This window comes from Drosophila innubila (assembly GCF_004354385.1).
Source record: "Drosophila innubila isolate TH190305 chromosome 2L unlocalized genomic scaffold, UK_Dinn_1.0 4_B_2L, whole genome shotgun sequence".
NCBI classification, from domain to species: Eukaryota; Metazoa; Arthropoda; class Insecta; order Diptera; family Drosophilidae; genus Drosophila; species Drosophila innubila.
Window position 1 is genome coordinate 10,976,088 of NW_022995372.1, and position 21,649 is coordinate 10,997,736.

At 36.7% G+C, this 21,649-nt stretch overlaps 1 protein-coding gene across 6 annotated transcripts in view; it reads right to left on the reverse strand.

Annotated features, from left to right (window-relative positions):
• LOC117782395 (nesprin-1) overlaps positions 1-21,649 on the reverse strand; it is a 120,936-nt gene that overhangs the window by 49,864 nt on the left and 49,423 nt on the right. For 4 of the 6 annotated variants that reach the window (XM_034619506.1, XM_034619505.1, XM_034619504.1 and 1 more), the window contains 10 exons: positions 21,221-21,535; positions 19,689-20,831; positions 19,004-19,189; positions 18,271-18,508; positions 15,433-18,215; positions 12,239-12,544; positions 10,518-10,669; positions 3,264-4,233; positions 2,971-3,183; positions 2,652-2,912 (listed from right to left, as the gene is read on the reverse strand). In XM_034619506.1, the coding sequence (XP_034475397.1) occupies positions 2,652-2,912; positions 2,971-3,183; positions 3,264-4,233; positions 10,518-10,669; positions 12,239-12,544; positions 15,433-18,215; positions 18,271-18,508; positions 19,004-19,189; positions 19,689-20,831; positions 21,221-21,535 (6,567 nt within the window). Of the gene's footprint in view, positions 1-39; positions 398-2,651; positions 2,913-2,970; positions 3,184-3,263; positions 4,234-10,517; positions 10,670-12,238; positions 12,545-15,432; positions 18,216-18,270; positions 18,509-19,003; positions 19,190-19,688; positions 20,832-21,220; positions 21,536-21,649 lie in introns of those variants that run through there. The other 2 variants (XM_034619508.1, XM_034619509.1) reach the window with 2 other exon arrangements.

A 21,649-nucleotide genomic window follows, 5' to 3' on the forward strand; every position in this document is an offset into this window, starting at 1 on the left:
AAAATATATTTTTAATAGTTAATAATTCTCTTTTTTTTAGATTTTTTTCTTAAGCATTGGGTCATGTAAGACAGTAAGTATAATATAAGTAGGCCTGGCTCTGGTTTTAGCCGCTGCCACTGCCACAAATTGGGAGACTGTTGCAGTGGCAGCAACAAAAAAAAAACCCAGATGCCACTTGGTGGCTGCTCTGATTTTCTTTGGCTCGATCTAGTCTAGATATAGGTAATAATTATTGCTTAAAAGTACTGCAATTTTCCATAGCTGTGTGCGGCATCTAAAACTTTTAGATCTCTAGCTTAGCATCGTCCGGCGTGCCGCGATGTATTAACAATTTGATGCGCTCATTACGTGCGGTTATTTTCGAATGCAAATTTTTGACACGTTCACGACATGCCTATATCGATATATATATATATATATTTATATTTGAGTGAAGGGTAGGAGGAGAGAGAGAGTATATATTGTTTATGCGTTTGGTGCATTTTGTTTCGGCGTGAGCATTTTATAGAGAAGAAATACAAGAGGTCAGCGTAATAATCATTTATGATCAATTTATTTTAATGCAGCGAGCATAATTATGCCATATAAGATAAAGCAACCATTTACCAGGTTTTTTAAAGATGTACGCAATACCCATGTGCGTGTGTCATGTGTGTGAGTGTGTGTGTGTGAGTTATGGCAAAAGTTACATTGATTAAAAGGCATCGATTTGAAATTAGTCACATGTTTTAGTTTTAGTTTAGCACAAGAGGCAAGCGAGCAAAAGCCCAAGAATCCAGTTAAAAGTTGAATATATATTTTAAATATTAGTAAATTATGATTATTCATGTGTGGGGAAATTTGTTGATAGTTAATTATATATGTTGTAAAGCGCAACGACACCAGATTAAAGCGCAACGACACCAGATTTTGTTTTTTTTTTTACGAAGAGAAAAGATAAAAAGAAATACATAATGTCAAAAATAAAATATATAAGTCAAATGAAAACCGTAACCATTACTTGTAACTAAAAGATAACTGAGCGCTATTACGGTTGAGAGTAAGATAAAGAGAGAGACAGTAATAGGAAGAGAAAGGTAGCTGTGACATCGAGCGGCTTTTTGGTGAAAATTTTATGTCTGCCCGGCCATAAAGCTAACTAATAAATAAACAAAAGACTAAAATCATAAATGAAAAATGTCTAAGCGAAAGCTGTGATATTTAATGTGATGTCAAGTGACTGTGATTTTTTGTGATCTCTTGGTTATGACTGTATTTTTTTTTTAAATGAGTGCCGCCATATTGTAATTATGCTTCGACTGTACGTACTGTATGTGTGAGTATGTGTTTCGGCAAGATCAAAATAATATAAGTTCTCATAGCAAGAGTTGCCCCAACTACTAAAATTTCTTTACTAACAACAAATATTTTAATAAAAAAATTATACAAAATTGTTAAAATTTGGACTTTGTTAAAATTGCCACTTACCGCCAACATTGCAATTCGCAATGTAAACTTAAAACGAAATTTTGTGTAAAACTAAATCTATATAGTAAACTATGCCCTGCTGCTTTAGCATAGCAAATATGTATATATATTTAGATGATGATATTGTTTGTGTGAAATAGTTGAAGGCGTTAAAACTGGCAATGCTTAAAATAGCTCCTCTGAATAATGAACTGGACAAAGAATTTAGTGATTCTATTATTTTTGTTCTGTTTTATTCTTTTATATGGGCTACCCCCGGCAACAAGAACTTATTTGAATTATCTTGCTTATATATAAATTTTTTATATGATTTGGCACGTGACAATGAATTGGTTTTTACAGACACAACAAATGTATGGCAGAGACAAAACAATGATATGAGAGGCAAGTTGGGTTTGTTTTTTGATGAGGAATGAGAGCTGCACGGTTGGTATGACATGATATTTTGCAAAAATTAAAATAAAATGTAAACAAAACAAAGCAAAAAGAACAAAGATGAATTCAAATGTAATGTATTTGTGTGTATTGTAAGTTGATGAAATGAAAATGGCATAAATCGAATTCGAAAATAATAAAAACGTAAGAGAATTTTGAGCAAAATCAAAGAAAACAGAAAATTCTACGAAATTTGATAAAATGCGCACTTGAGAAACGAAATAAAGCAAAACAAAATAGATAATTGAAATAAAAAGAATAATGTTATTTAGTTTAATTTACGCAGCCACCGTGCAACTTTTTTTTCGGACCTATCCGCACATATTTTTTAGAGTCTTGTAGAACGTTCTTTGTGAAATAATTAAAGTATTATTTGAATAGAATATCATATGGTCTATAAATTGGTTACTTTAGGGTTAATAACTTATATTTGTTTGGCCAACAAACTGGTTGTTCTGTTAACCGTTGTATAGCATTAAAAGAATTAAGAATCGTTCAATACAGCATGATAATGATGCAGGGTAACTTTATCAGAAGGGGGTCGAGATCTCAGCTTAGCTTACAATTGTTATTTACGAGCTACTAAAAGAGACATAGATTAAGATATTGAGATAGAGATATATAAAATGAGATCCTAATCTGTATTCTGTTGAATTCTTCTAGCTAACTGCTAACTGGGTTGCTCTACACATAAACTCGAGAGTCAGTTTTAAGAAAACTGATGCAAAACAGAGAGAATGACGTACCTGTTGCTCGGCTAATGCGCGCTCACGATCGTGTGGCAAGTACGTGGGCGCCATGACGAGGCGCAACTGCTGCTCCTCCTGAATGATACGTTGGCGTAGCGTTTGCATTTGTTGTTGATACACATCGATTTGGGACAACGTTTGCTCGAGACTCTGCGATTTGGCTTTAACCACATCGCCAAGTCCATCGAGCAGTCGCACCAAATCATCAACATTCTCGCTGAGGCGTGGATCACCACCCATGCCATTGCGGAAATGTACCTAGAAAGAGATACGAATGGAAAAGGATTCCCCTATTAGCTATATGACTTCCACTTACCTCCAGTTTTTCAATAGATAATCTTAGTTTGGTTTTTTGCACGTTAATATCGGCCAGAGTCTTTTCACAGTAGCCCAGCTGATCGCGCAGTGGTTTCTTAAGCTGTGGCGAGGATTCCAATGTTTGTTTGGTTTTCTCATGCCATTGTCGTATATCCTTGATCTTGCGTTCACATTGATCCCACTCTTCGCAGGCCTCCTGCAGCAGCGAGTTCTAAAGAAGGCAAAATAAATAAAAAGAGTGAACAAATGGGACTTTAAATAGATATTTGATATAACAGTCTGAAAGTTTACCCTCTCCAGCAGCACCGCTTCCACGGCTATCTTCGCATCCTCGGCTTGCTGCAGTTTGTCCTTGAGATCGCCCACAGTTGTCACTTGACCAATGTGCTCCAGTTCCTTGTCCATTTCGCTCAAATGCTTCACAATCGGTTTAATACTCTTAACAGCCGCCGCATAATCATTCAACTTGTTTCTTGCCTCAGGCAGAGTGCGCAGTTCAATGGTTTGATCAATGAACGTACGCTTATCGGCCACCCAGGACATGACAATCTGATACAGATTCATGAACCGTGTCCAGGCATCCAAACTATCGCCCACAGCCTGTTTCTTTTCATCCAACCAGCCTCGTACCTGGGCCAATTGAGCGGCCAACTGATCAATTGTTGTCTGCACCAGCGTCTTCTCCTCGCTGTTGCGACTATTTTCAATGATCAGCTGGCCATTGGTCTTGACCAGGGTGAAGCGTTCATAGATGGTGCCAATCTCATGATTAATACGCTGCAGCAGCTCCTTCATCTGTGTCGGTTCCAAGGTGCGTTCCTGCACCTGAACCTCAGCCTGCATGAGCCAACGTTGAATCTCATCGACACCGGCCAGATATTCGGTGCGAACGGTCTTCGCACGTTTGAAATCCTTCTCTTTGGTCTCCATGGTCACTTGGACGCGTTCCGCTAACAATTCGAGGGCGGTAAACTCTTGGCCAATATCACTGGGCAACAAGTTCTGTTTGGTTTGATAATGCGCTTCCGTTTGCGCTATAAGCGCACGACTTTCCTCAGCGGCCTGTTTCACCTGGCTATTAAGAGTGATTAGGGCTTGTTCCGTTTGGACAATATGCTCGTCGTAGACGTGTACGGATTGCAGTTGATCGTGCAATGCGTTCAACTTATCCTGCAGCTGCGAGATGCGGCGGAACACTTGCTCGATCTCCTCGAGATCCTTGCTAACCTGTTGGTCCTTATCGCGTAACGTATCGTTCAATCTGTTGAAGAAAGAGAAAGAAAATTTTGCCCGGGGCGTATTAGTCAATGACGTATCTTTATAAGCAAAATATATGCCTCTATAATATGTAAACAGTGTGTGAAAACCACGCGGTCGTCTTTGCTCTAGAATAGAATTCAGCTACGCGTGCTGCACAAAAGTTTTTTATACATATATAAATATATATCGATGTATATATATCTAATATATATTAGACAAAAAGTTTTTTGAAGAAAGCACAAAGGCAAATGGTTGAAGTTTTCAACAATTTTCTATATATCCAAATGCTCAAAATATGATGATGTTGGCCTCGAGGCACTGCGAAGATTTCCGTGAAAATTAATGCTGCCGTTTCGCTACAAGAGAGTTTTCTAAATGACTGAACCAAATGCGAACACTTTGACTACCAGACACATGAATAATTCGAATTCGAAATTCGAAAACAAAATTTTTATATGAGAATCTACATAATTCTAAAACACCTTGAACTGTTTGAGAGACTGCGTAAGAGAGGGAGAGAGATTTTCGAAAATATTTCAAATTTGTTGGTCTTTTGTGTGTCTTTTAAATCTGTTATTTCTATTAATATTATTGCTAATATTATTTATGTTGTCCGCTGGCCTGCTTAATGCCTGCGTTTATTTTTATGCTTAAATTTATAATTAAATGTTGTATTTATGTTTATTTATTTGCAGTCAAAGTGAACCAACTGCAACTGACGTCATCGGACATGCTGCACATTCGCAATGATTCAGTTTGCACTCTCCAATAAGACTTTGTATTTACTTTTCACTTCCATAAAGATATTTTCTCTATTCCAGTCTGTGACGCATATACGAATATTGCTCATCCGCCATGTGGGCGCTAGAAATTGAATGCCAACAAGTGTTTCTCTCTTGAGACCGCAATTAAAACATCGCAGGAACACTAAAGTCATGTCGGCCAGATACTTCATGAAGGACGCCGCCTGTACCCTTTACAAAAAAAATAAAAACAAGAGCCAGCACAAGATGAAGAAAGAAGATGAAGAACAACAACGGAAGAGCAACGTGCCATGATGAGGCCAAGTCAACACATTTGGCTGGCGGCCAATTAAGGCTGATACACATTTTCGAAAAAGTTTTTACCGAATTAACTGTAAAAGAGCAACAAAAAAAATTAGAGAAGCAACTAAAGGTGTTTAAATGAACGACTAAGAAATATGCTTCAAATTAAATAAAGATATACTTTGAGAATATTCCCCTGAAAGAAAACTTTCTCTGCATTTCACAAACATTTATATAAACTCATAATACCCACTATGTCTTATTAAGGTTAAAGGGTATAAGAAAAAACTCTTAACTAATATTTAGCGTAAAAAAAAGCACAACGATACAAAGCAGGGGAAACAAAATAAAGAAAAAAATCTCAATAAAATTTGGGTTGCCTTTTGCTATTTACAGAGTCGTTTGCTATTTTGCTAATGTACAAACTAACGTATTAAATTAAGTCCATTTGTTGGATTTAAATGGCAAACTATGCAAAAAATGCGAGCGCCAATGTGAAAAGCGAAAGCAAAAGCAAAATACACACGAGTGTTTATAAATAACAAATGTATTTATGTACTATTCGTATATGAAAAAAAAAAAAACACAAAAACCAGAACTAATGCCCATAACAACAAACTGACAGTCATAGTTTGATCAATTATTGTAATCAACGTCTCTCTGTCGATAAGTAATTTTGAGTTTTGTTTTTAGCTGTTTGTTTTTCTCAATTTTTTTTGCTGTAAAGCCAACGACGTCATCGTTTTAAATCAGAGACACGCGCCGAATCGCAAACATTCTCAATAAAAAAAAAATAAAAAATAAATAAAAGCGACAACAACACCTGACGACCTCGCTAAAGACCGGACCCGTGGCCCGGACTCACCCCTTCAGCCGGCTGGGACTTTACTCAAGATTGAGGCTGATTTTAGCATAAACGGCGGCAACTCTTACGCCGATGACTTAATCATGCCACACGGTGGAAGCAACTCAAAGTTTTGAAAGTGTCATCGTCTTGATATAAACATTCACCTTTTGCTTTTGACGATGTTGTTTCGAGAGTGCGTGTTAGCAATTAGCATTCGCTTCTTTCTCTTTTCTTCTGCGCTTCAGCTGCTGTCTTTTCTGGCCAACTTGTTAGCGACAACAATCGCACCTCCTCACAGGGGAGGCAGATGTGTGCTTAACAATTGTTAACTTCTTTTTGTTTCTTTTTTATATCTTTCTTTTGCTTAAAACTTGAATTTCTTGCGAAATTCAGCAGCTATGTACTTCTACTCCTTTTATTGCGTATACGCCTGGTAATCCACAAAGCGGCGTTTTCAAGTGCATCCAATCGCATGAAAATACATTAAAAAAAGAAAAGGGAAGTAGCGTATAGTGTGTTATTTTTTATAACAACTACACAGTTATTTTGAGTTAAATACTTTTTCGTTCTTCTCTTTGGTGTCTCGGCTGCTTTTGTGTGATTTTACTGCTTCTATTTTTCTTAATTAAGATTTATATTATTTGATTTAAAAATATGCGTCTATATGTATTTAATGCTCGGGCGGGCGGTCGCTTCTTCTTCGTATTTAGTTTCCAGCCATCCAGTTATAAAAAACACGTCCGCTTGCAACTAACTCTAAATTAAAACTAAAATATTCTCAAAGCGAAAAAGTTGCCAAAATGTCTGTTTCACTCGTTGTGTCGTTTCCGTCGATCGTTAACAGAGGAACGCGAGACGAAAATAAAAGAACGAAACTGCTACCGCAACTCACCACAGTCAGATACAAATACACACATACACACACAAATCAATTTGCTTAAGAGTGAAAGAGAAAGGCGAGCAGGCGAAACACTAAAAATTATTATTATTATAAGTTTGCATATGCGCTTGGCATTGAAAATGAGGCAAATGGCAAAAGTTTGCGTTACTCATTAACAACACAAATTCGGCGCTGACTTCAGCTGCCAAATATGTTGCAAAAATCATCAAAATAAAATCAAATTCCAAATTAAATAAAGTGTACGACGCATTGTAATTAATACACACTTTTACACGCAACAAGCAAATGTTGCATGGAAAGTAACTGATAAAGACAGCAACAATTCAGTTTGCCGGTTTAGATAAGAGGGCCGCACAAGACGCCGGCATTATAAATAACACACACACACAAAATATGCATGAGAGAGCGACAGTGACAGTTGTTGCTTTGGAAATGAAATGGCATTGGAACAGCAAAAGCACTTCACTTACAGCGCTCTGTTAAGCGTTAACAGCAGCAGCACCGGCAACAGCTTAACAGTGTGAGCGCCAGTCAAGGCGAGAAATAAATTTATAATTACGCGATTACCTCATTTGGGCAAAGTTTTCGCTTTAATTGTTGTTGTTGTCTTTTCGCTGTTTCGATTGTTTTCTCTTTATTTTTCTAAATTTTTTATGCAAAATGACAAATTGTCACTGCAGATGCCAAGCAGTTTTATTTTCGGCTTTATTTGGATTTTTGTTGTGGTTTTTGTGGCCATTAAAGCAAGGCGCTAAAATAATTATATTGTATTTATTGCAAAATTATTTGCTGCTTATCTTAATACCCTGCATATCGTATTCATTCATTTCAATTTGTTCACATTTTTGCACATTATTATTCGCTTTTTTTTTTGCACAATATGAATGAAGTCAGCAATGCGATTTTCAGTTTATTTATTTTGTTTACTTTATACATTATTGTGGGCTCTTTGTTAACATTGTTTATACTCGGTAACCAAAAAATGATAGGGAAGATCAGCTATCGAAGCTATGAGCTAAACACTCAAATTATAAATTTATCATAAGCAGAGTATCTCCAATTCGATTAATTCTAACTTGCTGCATTTTGCATAGTGCCGGTTATTGGTTTATTTTTAATTATTGCGAAAAAGTAAAAAAAAAATAATTGAGCCTTATGAAGGAAATTGTTATCTATATATTATAAACAAATTATTTAATTCTTATGAAATACATGGAAATACTCTTTAAATGCAAAAGCTTACGCAAAATACATTTTAAGTGATTTGTTTTGAATGCGAACCAAATGTTGATTAGATTTTTGCATGTTGCCCATACCAAAAAGTAAATCTCAAGTATAAATTGCATTTAAATTTTTGCGTCGCAGTTGAAGGAATAATACTTATAAGATATGTATGTATGTACTCGTGCTCGTATATATGTACATATGTAGTTGTGGGTATAATTGTCGATGACACAGCATTCGGGTATTAGATCATTTTTGGTTCGATGATGGCATTGTCAATATCTTTTTCAACGAATGAAAGTAAAATTAGGTATCCTATCAGTGATTTTTACAGTTTGATAAATTGATCTTGCTCCATTTAATTAAATTCGAATGAATAAAAATGTTACGATGTGACGCTAACAACTTACAGCTGTTTTACATAACAGAATTGTTAAAGGGCTGTCATTTACTCGGCCATAAAATGTATTTCTGTTAATTGTAAAGTAAGTTACAGCTGGAGACAAATTAGGTTATAAGTTAGTTATAGTTACAGGTAGCCACATATTTTTTTGTGCGGATATAGTATAGTTAATACGTAAACATGTACATATCTTCAATTTCAAATACAGTCGAATACGTTTCGTTTAAATCTCCTTAATTAACCCGAAATATACTCTATTTAAAAGCTATTAAGATTGTAATTCAATACGGTATCAAAATAAATACAAAGATTTGGCAATCTCCAAAACAATAAAAGTGATCTCTGTACATTTGCCTGCATATATTTGAAGTGTCAACGTCACAAGATATTGCGGACAGTCTTTTAAAAAACAAGTCTAGAGAATTGTTGGCTATAGACAATTGAGGGAAAATAAAAAGAAAATAACAGCTGCTGGTCTCGTTTTTCATAAACAAGCAGACAAGCAAAGGCAGACCGCGGCTGTCAAACAAATAGCCGGATGAAACAAATGTGTATAAAAATAAAATACAACATGACGATGCTGATGCTGAAAATACTTATAACACATGTCTTGGGTGAAAATTGTGTCAGTGCTGCATTAAGAAAGGCCGCGGCATGATTTCGTTTAATTTTTTTTCTTATTTTAACCATTTTCTTTTAATTTTTATTTAATATTTTTCCTTTTTCCAACGAAATGTTTACGTGATCGCCGGCAGACGTCCAACAGCCTCACCACTCAGACCTGTCAGCTGTGGTGAACTTCTTTCATAATGAACTTATCAGGCTGTTAACGAACTGTTAGAAATGTTGCCAGTAAAAATGTTGCTAAGAACATGTTGCCCAATTTAAAAGGCAAACCAAAAAATGTATAAACAAAAACCAATTGGCCAATTGGCAACGTTTCGCTTGTTGTTTTTGTGTCAAGCGCCATTCAAAAGAATTTCCGCAAAACAAAAAAAAAAATTAACAATAGAATCAACATTGATTTGAATTCTTTTAGTTGTCGCTTATCAACAACAAAGTATATATGTATAACAAAACATACATATGTATGTATTTTTAGTATTGAGAGTGATACAATTATTGGGTGAGCTACGTTTGTCTGTTATCGTAAATGTCTTAAAGGCAGCCAACTGATAAGGCCAACGATTTGGCACAGTTACCAGAGACATTGGGTATGCCCCGACTCGGTATCAGATGTTGATATGGCCTATATACATACATAGGTATATTTAAAAGGTAAAAGAACTTATGGTACAGACTGTTACTGCAGTAATGTGTAATGTCTTTAAATTTAATGATTTACCATTCTCAGAAATTCAACTTTTTTTTATGTTGCGCAATTTAAAGCTATACATAGAAAACTCAGCTTATGTAAGCCCAAACGGAGCGTAACCGTTGAAATGACGTCAGTTTTTGACGTGAGTTTTGATATGGAATTTCGAGGGCTTTGCTGAGCTCAGCAGAGCTGAGCTACAAAGTGTTGACTGATGTCACAAATACAATTTCAGCCTGTGATATAAGTTTAAGAAGTTTCAACAAATAAATGATTTGTTTTTCGGATCCACAAGTGGAACCCGTTTAAATGCCGATTATCAATAAAAGTAAATACAACAAAACTAGTTAATTTAACCACATTAATTTCCATGAAATGCAAATCAATTATAGAACTAGTAGCGAATTCGATTTCCGGCGTTCGAAATTTATTTCGATAAATTTAACTAGACGTCACGCACAGTTAAACACACTGTTTATATAAAGGGGTTATATGGCACTTGTTGAGTTTCCTCAAAATGTGTTGTTTAGGTTTTTAAGAGGTACTCACTTTGATTGTTGTTCAACTAACTTATCCACTTTGGCCTGTATGGCCTCCGCCGAGGGTTTGTGTACTTCCCCAAGGAATGTGAGGATGGATTTTGAGAGCGCCTCGATTTCTTTATGTGATGATTTAAGTTCATTAGATTCCTCACGCAGTTCCTAAAAATAAAAGCAAACCAAAACCAAATTTAAATTTACAATTTGTCAGTCACGTTTTGCTTTTGCAATCGATCACAACTTATACAAAAACAAAAGCAACACAAACAAAATAAAGTTTTCTCTACATATTCAATTCAATTCCAGTTTTGTTTTTTGGGGCCGTTCGAAACAAACGAAGGTCAACACCAATAAACATTGACTTGACTTTAAAGCAACATTTTGAATGGGGTTTATAAGAGAAAAACCTAAAGCCAATATTATTTAGTTGTGCTAAGCAAAACAAAACCCAATTTTCAAAGAAAGCAATAAAAAAATATTTATTGATTTTGAAAAAGTTTCTGCGATTAATATTAATTGCTTAATTGTTTAACTAGGATAAAATGTGGTTTAGTTTGACTATTGAGAGCTTTATATGGTCATCTATGACAACATCGTAAATATTTAATAATATTTAAAAGCAGTTGAACAGACCGAGGCCTTTAAGGCCTGAACTTGGTTTCATTTAAATTGATTTCAATTTGAAGTTACAAAAGCAATTACGTGTAAGTAATTTTTAATGCTAAATTGGAGATAACCTGTAGGCAACTTACGAAATAAATAAATCAGCATTAAAAACTGTTAACCTATTTTTTATAATAACAAGTTATAACAAGCTATTATTAATAATATAATAATTATGCTTCAGCACAAACTAATTCTTTTAATAACTTGACGCTATTTTTAGCTAATAAACTGATAAGTCTGTATTTCTCCTCAAGTCGAATACAATCAACAACTATCGCTAACTAAGTATGAGGTCATGCAAAGACAGTAAATAAAAACAACAATTCAGTTTCTTGTTGATTACAAAAACAAAACAAAAACCAAAACTAATGCCGTCAAGTGTTGCCGCGTTTATAATTTTTTTTTCAGTTGTATAATAATGCAATAAATGTCAATTTGCATATACATAGTGTACAGTTCAAAGACTGTAATTAATATTGTTGAAATATTTTAAACCAAGTCGAAAAACAAAAGTTATTGAAAATGAAAGTTAAGAATTTGTCGAGTTTTGTTTATATGTATTTTTTCGAATTTTTGCTAATCATTAAGCGACCCGTCATTAAGACCGATTTGAACAGCTGCTAAAGCTTGCCGTAAAAGAGAACCAGAGGCAAAGCAGAGAATAGAGAGAGAGAGAGAGAGACCATGCCTTACAAAAGAGAGCGGAAGCTCTTTGTCAACTTGCCGATGACCATGAACTTGACGGCGTCGTAGTGTTGTTGATATACTATATTAAATACATACATTTGTAAGTATGTTATACATAGTACACATACACTTATATATAGTGTTTGTAATGGTTGACATTAGCAAAAACAAGTGTTAAGGGTAGCAGGGGGATGCGACTGTTAAATAAATGAATGAAATTTCGTATTTGGTATATACAGTCATCACAACAAAAACAATAAATCAATTAAGTCAGACCATGAGCTCATAAGCCCCAAATAAGTATTTCAAAACTATGTAAATTGAAGATGATATTGAAAAGTTGGCTTGTATGTGAATATGCTAGTTTTGTGGACTTACCTGAATGGCATTCTTTGTATCTTCCAAATGACGTCGGGACCTTACAGTTGGGTCGACATTGCGGAACTTATCTTCCAAACGTCCTAATGCCTTCTCCCAGCCGTGCAAGCTATTCTCAAATGTATCCCAATGTTCGGCCAACTGTTGCAAATTGTCACGTCTCTGTTCCAGACTGCGCACTAGATCCTGCCAGCTGCGATTTAGATTAGCGTTATCCTGTTCAATCAACTGTCGATTGCGGGCGTCGGCTTGGCGGATCAGAGATTGCGCCTGCTGATTGACTAGCGCAAGGTCACTGTTTTGGCTCTGCAACAACAATGACAACAACAAGCGATAAAATAAACGTTAAATTTTTGCTTAGAAATAATACTGTTGCACTTTTAACTTTTTTGGTGAGTGTTTAGGTTAATATATAAGTATATCTATATATAGATGTATTATAAATGAAGTATATAAATAGACTATAGAGTATGCATGGAATACTCCCTATGTAATATGTATTTTGTTCTTGTTGTTGTTGTTTTTTTGCTAAATATTTTGAGTTATTTTGACAACGCCGTCTGCGTTTCAATATTCCATTTATTTTAATTTCACTTTGTTGTTATCAACTTTGACATATGCGTGTGCCCCAAACAGCTTGCCACAAGCTGCCTTCGTGCTCAACTTTGCTCACCTAAATTGGAAACTCACACACACTGCTACACACGCACGCACACACAGGCACTGGCGAATGTATCTTATACGGCACTTGCTAATTGTAGCACTTTAAAGTACTTTTTTTAAATTTTTTTTTATATATACATATATAATTTGTACATATGTTGATATTTTTCTTTAATAGATTTCCTGCTCTTCTTTTTATTTCTAATGTTGATGACGTTAGCTTTAAGTTCGGTTGCTGTCTGTTTCTGGTGCTTCTGTTTCTTCTATTTGTTCTTTTTTCTTCTCAATTTGCGCTTTTCGAGCACATGGTTTTTTTGTATTACGCGTATTAAAACGGCAACCGAAACGGGTAATTCAAATTTAACAAAGCTTCTCGCACGAAAAAAAAACAACAAATATAACACGAGTTTCTTTATTCTTATTTGCTTTGCTTTTGCTTTGTCGCTGATTTCGTCACTATATAGACTGCATAATATGCACAAAAAAACTGGCAACCGCACAGATAAACGTCTCAACTAGAAGTGAATTTCACAAAAGCCTCACACGGCAATGCCGAAAGCATGAGTTAGAACCAAGTAAGAGAGCGAATGCGAGAGAGAGAGAGGAAGAGCGAAAACACTTAAGAGCAGCAACTAACAAAGAGCGCGAATTCAATAGAAATTTTGGTCTTTTGTGTTGTACAAACACGTTTTGTATCCACATGGTAACACTTTCCGGTTAGGGGGGTCAGTGTTGTTGGGTGGGCGGAAGCAAAGGCGTGGGCAGTAGAGTCAGAAAAAAAGAGAGAACCGTCATACTTTTGCTCACACAACGTCACACATCTCACTAATACGTAAGCAATATCACGCATACGCCACCATCGTCATAGAACTCAATTGGTTGTTTCATAAGCCGGTATTTTCAACAACAACAACAAAACAGCTGTTCACAGCGAGAGAGAGAGACAGAGAGAGAGAGAGTGCTAAACGAAGCTCGCTCTTAAAGCTCGGTCAAAAAAAGCTGCTAAACATGTGTTTGTTGCTGTTACAATGTGATTGCTTCTAGAGATGGAATAACAGACCTTTAAAACTTATGTACAATTTATTTATTGTAGCAAACCTATCGATATTAAAAACGGTAGGATAATACCAATATATAAATTTCTAAAACTGAATTATTTATTTGTACTTATTAGATTAGTTTCGATTAAAAAAAAAACTATGGCTAAAACCATCGAAAGTATGAAAAAAAAATTAAAATTGACTCATAAAATCAAAAAAATTAATATCAAAACCTTTTTTTTTTTTAATTATTAAGTATCATGAATTCAAGACCTTTAACTTATTATCTTTTCATATACATTTATAGTTTAATTTAAAAATACTTAATAAAGATAACTTTTTAAAGTGTTACGAATTATAGAAAAATTACATTGTTTGTCCATCCCTAGCTGTAAACTGGTTATACGCTAAAGTTCGGCAGCTTCAGTCGCTGCCTCTGATGATGTCATGGGCCTAACTCAATGACAACAACAACAGCTGAGATTAAACAACAAATTCTCATAGTCGTATATGAAACATGCGTCTGTCTGGCATTAGCGATGTTTGCCAGTCAAAACAGTAGATGATAAGACTGTCAAGTGCAGGTTAATAGTTGAACTCATTAATTAGTTTTCAAGGTAAAAAACGAAGGCGTAAATATGAAAGTAAACAACTATGCCGAGTGTGAACAACTGAAAGAGAGAGAGATTGAGTTCAAAAGAGAGGGTGAGAAAGAGAGAGAGAGAAAAGAGAACGTGTTAAAGAGTCAACAGTGCAGCAAAACTTTTAAGTTTTGCTTTTACCGGCCGGCAAATTGCATTGCACTCTGGGTAAAAGTAATCACGACTGGGGATACATTCTCAAAAAAACTGGCAGATACATATTTCTCGCTTTGCTTTCCAGTTTTTTGAGAGGAGTGACTGTGTCACACTTAACAAAAACAGGTCTTCTCCAATACACACAACTTGAACTTAAATACAGAGGTATATGGGCATATAAATATTTACATATGCATAAATATGATAAATAAAACCAAGTTAAAAGAAGTCCTATATACAATTATGTGGCATTATAGACAGTTTGTAATTACAGACTACGACGACTTTTTAAAAAAAAAATTAAAACTCAAATATGTCAAACCAAAAATTAATTTATCCATGGCTTTCTTATCTATTTGAATTTTATAAATTACAGATATTCAAATATAAATAAAATGAACAACAACTCAAAACCTTTTGCAGAAATATGTAAGGCAAATACTATTTAATCTATATCATCTTGATTCAGTCGTTAAGGTTTTATGCAAATTATAAGAGGCTATTGCTGAAGATATATTTTCAGAAACAAGTTTATCATAGATAAACTGGATTATCAACTCATCGTTTCTTTTACTTTAACTTTGTTATAAGTAGTTACTTTTAATAAAGCCCTATATGCAATGGATGAATTCATATAGTTTTTGGTGAAGAAAATCTACATATCTATGTCTATTAAGGTATCATGTTAACTCACCTGAACATTTCCAATGGCATGCGACAGCTTCTGAATATTAAAGTGCAGACCGGCCAAATTCTGTACAGGCTCATCGCTAAATTTGGTACGTTCAATTGTGGCCTTGACGCGATCAATGGACTGTTGATATTCACGCCAACGTTCCGCTTCCTTCTCAAGCTCACTTTGTTGGGTCTTAGCATTGGCCAAAGTGTTGGCCAATTTCGTTTGGAAGTGGGCCAACTCGGCTGACAGCTCAGACTGTTCGTAGTTGTTTAATGAGGACCAAATCTTGTCGGATGCATCCTGAATTTGTTTGTGAACCAAATTTCTGATGGGTGCCTCGTTGCTAAAGAAGATCTTGTGCTCATCAAGATCGTGCACAAGATGTTCGTAGTCAATGCCATGTTGGCTATTCTGCAAACGAAGTTCAGCCTCGTGCACCCAATCATTGAACTTGGCCACGAGTTGCATGTACTCCAAACGTGAATCCCGATTGTTTTTCAAGTACTTTTCGCGCTCCTCCAATTCGTGGGGCAGTGAGGCAACCAGGGAACGACCTTCGGAAAGCATTTCCAGCAATGAACTTGGCATACCAATTTCTGTTTTGACGCCATCGTTGATTTTGTTGAACTTTTGCAAATGGGCATCAATGTCCTGGCTGAGAGCATGATGTTTCTGCAGCTCACGCTCCACAGACTCGGGATCGCGATCCAGCAAAGGACGTGATTTGGCAGCTCCCTCGTTGTTGTGCAACCAATCGAGAATGTCACTCAAATCGGCTGCCATTTTCTTGTGGGATTCAAGCTGCAATTGATGCTTCTGACGTTGCGATTCAACAGCCTTGCGAAGATTCTGTAATTGATTCTTCAGGGATTGCAATTGCTCAGTGATGCTATTCTTATCGGCGGCATTTCCCTCAGAGGCAATCTTTTGTCCTTTATCATTTGCTGAAGCCAAAAGACCCTCGCATTCTTGAATCTTTACAATGACATTGTCGTATTTGTTAATCTTATCCTCCAGGCTATCCGGTGAGTTCTCAATGTCGATGATAACATCGGTGTACTTCATTATAAAGGTAATTATTTCATTGATTAAAGCAATGAATTGTTCACGCAGAAGCAGCAGCTGTCGGAGATGTGCCAATTGATCCTCAATCATCTTGATCATGTCATCCTGTTGAGTCAAAATGCTCTGCAACTCGGGCAGATCATCCATTTGCATGTCACCCATTTTATTCTTGCTATCCTTGAGTTCCTTCAGTATGGCCTCATAGGATCCCAACAGATCTTGCACATCCTCAATCCTAGAGCCAATGGGACGGTTTAGTTCACGCAAACGTTGTTGGATTGTGCCAAGGAATTGACTGCAATCGGCCAAACGATTCTTGGCATCCTTGTATTTCTTGATGTGATCCCCCAATGTATTGGCACGATCATTAATCGTTTGCTTGATGCGTCCATAACGATCCTTCATGTTCTTAATATCATCGTTGAGTTTCAGTTTGTCAGCATTGCTTAAGGTGGGCAAGATGCTCTTGCCCTGTTCGGACACATCGTTGATAAGTCCTCCCATATTATCAGCATTCTGCAAGAGTTTCTTGTAATGCGCCAGCTGTTCCTCGAGGACAGGAAGACTTGTGGTACGTAATTCACCTTCGGTGGCGGTTTCCATTTCATTCAACCAATCGCCCATATTCTTCATTGAATCCTCGAAGGCTTTACGTCCCTGCAACAGATCATCCAAGGACTTGCCACGTTTGCTGCTCTCATCCTTCAGCGTCTGATAGTCGGCTGCAATTTCATCCAATATTTTCTGCAATGCCGCCTTATCAGCATCTCCGCAATCCTTCATAATATTGGCTGCCTGGCGTTGAACATCACTAAGAACGCTGTCATTGAATTGCTTGGCATCATCATCGTATTTCTTGTTCTCCTGAATTTTCTTCTCAATCTCCGTGGAGGTTAATGGATGATAAACGGGCAACTTGCGCACTTCAGAGATCTTCGATTTCAACCATTGACGCGCCTTGTCCAAATCGTTTTCCAAGGCTTTACGTGCTTTGCTGGCTTCCAAGGCTCTATCCAACTCTGCTTTAAGGACGCCAGATAAATTGCGATTCTCGCTGTTCAGATTACGCAATGCTGACTCCAATTGTGCGTATTCTGCGGATTCCAACTCGGGTTGCATGTTGGCAATACGCTTCTCTAAAACATCAGCCAGTGATTGTTTTGCCTCTGCATCTTTCATCAAACTCTTGATCTTCTGCTGACGTGCCTCGGCATCTTTGGGGGAGAAGCCAAGTGCTGCAGGTGATTGCAGATCATCGATTTGCTGCTTCACCCACAATTGGAGTTGCTCGATTTCACCCTTGGCTCCATCGACTCCCTTGTTGGTCACATCCAACAATTGGGCCTTGCGATCGATGCGCTTGCCGAGATCAGCAAAACGACGATCCAACGATTTCATTTGTTCTTCCACCTGTTGGCCATCCAGATTGCTAATCACTTCTGCCACCTGAGCTGCTTTACCCTTAAGCTCCTGTATCTTGGGATGTCCCTGCAGTTCGTACTCGTTCTTGATCTCATTAATCGCTGCCATCTTTTGTGCACAGTTCAAGCCAGAGCCGCGATCAAGGACATCCATGCGCTTTATCAAGGTATCGAACCAATTCTGCACATCCTGCATGCCCTGACGGTAACCATCGATGACATTCTGACCCGCCTGCTTCTTGGCAATGGCGTCCATCAGCTCTGATTCAAGTTTATCAATGTTGTCATCCAAATCTGTATCATCATCACCCACTAAACGATAATGAGTTATTATTTAATGTTTTCTTGAGTTTGTTAAGTAACTTACATGAGCCTGTCATCTCCAACATCAGCTGGGAACGCTTGTCTCCAATTGAATTGAGTAAATCATTCATGGACACCAGCTCTTGTTGTGCGGCCTCCGAGCGAAGTTTGCAAGGACGCATTAACCAATCAGAGACGGAGCTCTGTTGTTTCTTAACCCAATCCTGCAGCTCGGCGCGCTGTTTCTGCTGTTGCTCCAGCTCGCTAACGGATGCAGTCAAACCACCCAAGTGGGATTGCACCTGTGAATATGCAATGAACCAATATTCGTTATTAATTGCTTTATATTTGATTTTTTTTATTATCATTTTAAAGTTTATATATACATTTTTAGGATTTTATAAATTCCATATTTTTAATAAATTTTCAACATTAATTGTAATACTTTTTTTTTAAGAATTTTTATTATTGATTTAAATTATTTATTTTATTTTAAATGTGATGTATTATCGTCTAAAAATGTTATTGTTGAATTAATGTATTGAGTCGAACCAACTTAAGGTAAATAAATAAATAAAGCACCACATTTTTTTAACAAAACGTTTTTTTTAATTAATAATAAAATTCAACGTTTAAATAAAGATTATAAATATGCAATTTTAAAATGATTAAAATATTATAAAGTACACAAAGTATATAAATTACAACAGCTACAAAAGTAAACTTGTTAGTATCAAGCTATAGCATGTTTAAGGCAAAGCCACCACCATTTGTTAACTGATCTGGGGGCTTCTTACCTTAGCGACAAGTGCATGCAGCTTGCTCACGTGTGCACTATTCAAGCGTACTATGCGACGATAGTTGGCAATACGCTCGTGAGCAATTGGATCCATTAACGCCTCGTTTACTTCACTGAGCTCAACGTCATCGACATCATCATCAATGCCATCATTTTTCGTTGAGCTCTGAGTATTTGGCGTTGGCTTTTGTTAAGCCATAAATTAAGCACAGGCAGTTTTGGTCAGGCAGGCAGGAGCAAAAAGTGGGCGTGGTAGTGCGGTTTAACAACAGTTACGGTGCGGCAAATCAACAAAAAGTTAGAGCGGTGTTCGGATTTTGGGGGTTAGTGGTAAAATTAAAATTAAAGAAAAAAAATTAAAAGAAAAGTTTTTTGGGTTAGCAAATTATAAATCAATGATTGAGCTTTTAAAATTCAACGTAAAACAGGACAAAAATCAAATAAACTTTAACAAAATTATGCAATATTTAAGACTTTTCTATTAAACAGCTATGTTCATATTTTGTATATGAATTCAGATAGAATTAGTTCTACGAATTAAATAAAATTATGTCAAAGAAACTTGAAATAAGCCATTTACGTTTTATTTAAAAAACTTCAATCTTTTTCTAGTCAAGTTAATTTTGTGGATAGGTATACAAAAAACTACAATAAGACAATCTCTTGAATATGAAAAGACCCACCTGATCCAGCAGATCTTCGAGCTTGGCGCGCACCATCAGTTCACGTTCGGGAATCGCATGCATGGCCGTCTCCAGTGGAGAACTGGGACGACTTATCGATGCTGTGGCTGCCTCACAAGCCTGAACTGCAGCTGCCAGTCTAGACTTTTCATTGTTCAACTTATGTTGCATGTCCTGAGCGCATTTGAGTTGATTCTGAGCCAACTCTAAGCTGGTGGCAGGTGCATCGAGTTCCGTTTGTATAATTGGCTCGTAAGCTTCCAGATTGCGCATGATGTTGTCCAGAGTATCTTCGTACTCCTGGAACTTGGCAAGCGATTCCAATAGACGATTCTTGATCTGAACTGATGTCTGCAGCAGTGAGTTGTAGCTGTCCTGTATATTCTTCAGCTGTGACTCAACGGTTGGACGTATCTCAGGAGTTGTGGACTCATAGCGTTTAATTTGGGCCTGTCCTTTGGCATTCAGATCATCCAAATTAGTCTGATACTTTTGGATTTCGCTGAGAAGAGCCTCGTGCTGTTTGATTTGCTCCTGGGTCTGTTCCCGATTCGAAATGAAGAGGGAATTGTGTGCCATCAGTTGGAAGGAGATTTGCAAAAGCCATTTCTCAACATCCTGCAGACTCTGATGATATGCGTTATAATCAAGCATCTCTTGTTCCAGATCCTTAATATATGCAGCACAATCGTTCTTCAGCTTGTCACAACGTGACTGAAGACGATTCACGGCATCCACTTCGGTGCCCAGATCCCGTGCCTCCGACATCAGTTGCTCCAAATCATTGCCCTTCTGTTTGACCTCATTGGAGAGCGTCTTGTAGCGCTCCAGAAGCGTCTTCATCTCACTCAACTCTCCCTTGGTTTCTGGCGCCGTTTTCATGGTCTTCTCCGTTTCGACGAGCCATTTTTCAAGCTTCTCCTTATTGATAGCAAAGTCGTTCCAACGATTTTGTGCTTGCTTTAAGTCGCTCAATTTCTGCTTAACTGCCAGACCCAAGGCATCCCAATCCTCACGCACTTTGGTCATCAGATCACGCAGTCTCTCCTGCTTGTCTTCGGGTGTAATATTGGAGGCCTTCGAGTAGGCGTCTTGGACCATAGCAAGTAAATGCTGACCCTCAGGCAGATGGGAGGATAGAGACTGTAAAGAAAAACGAAAATATTATTTACTGATCTTCCTCCATTAAATCTCTACTTGTTAAAAAATATGAGAACAACAATTTTCAATATTTCAATAATTTTTAAGTCTTTGTGAACTTCGAAAAAATGTTAAACAACTTTGAGAAAACAGAATCGCTCTCCAAGCCGAAAGAACTTTTGATCATGATTCTATTCTTAGATTCGACAAATTTTGTTAAATTAAATAACTTTTAAACATTTTAAGAGTGTTTTTTTTTCAGTAATTATTTGTATTATTACAATGCAATTCTTATTTTAATATTTCTCACTAAAATTTAAAATTATTATAAAAATAAATTTCTATAGTTGTATATTAAGTCGTCAAATTGATGTATTATAAGATCAACTTACATTGACAGTTTCCAATTTCTGGGCAATGACCGTGGCATTACCATCGATGCTGCAATCCTGGAGTACTTGCTGAGCCTTCTCGATCCAGGCATCCATTTCCTTCTTATAGTTAAGGAACTCTGTGTGATCCGACAGATTCTTTTCGATCTTGGCAACCAGACCCTGAGCAGCTGTCAACAATTTGGTATAACTGGCCTGAGTCTCAATGGTTTGATCGCGAATGCGAGTGCAGGCGCTCTGTTCCATCAATAGCTCACAGTTGTCATTCAAATCCTCAACATTCTCCTTTTCAGCTAGGACCTCATCCAGTAGTTTCTAAAGGAAATTTGCATATTAGTCGATTTATTCAAACTTGAGTAGAAAAAGGCACATAAAAGCATATTAGACTGTGTGTAAAATGATTAGCTGCAAATGTGATTAAGGGATTAG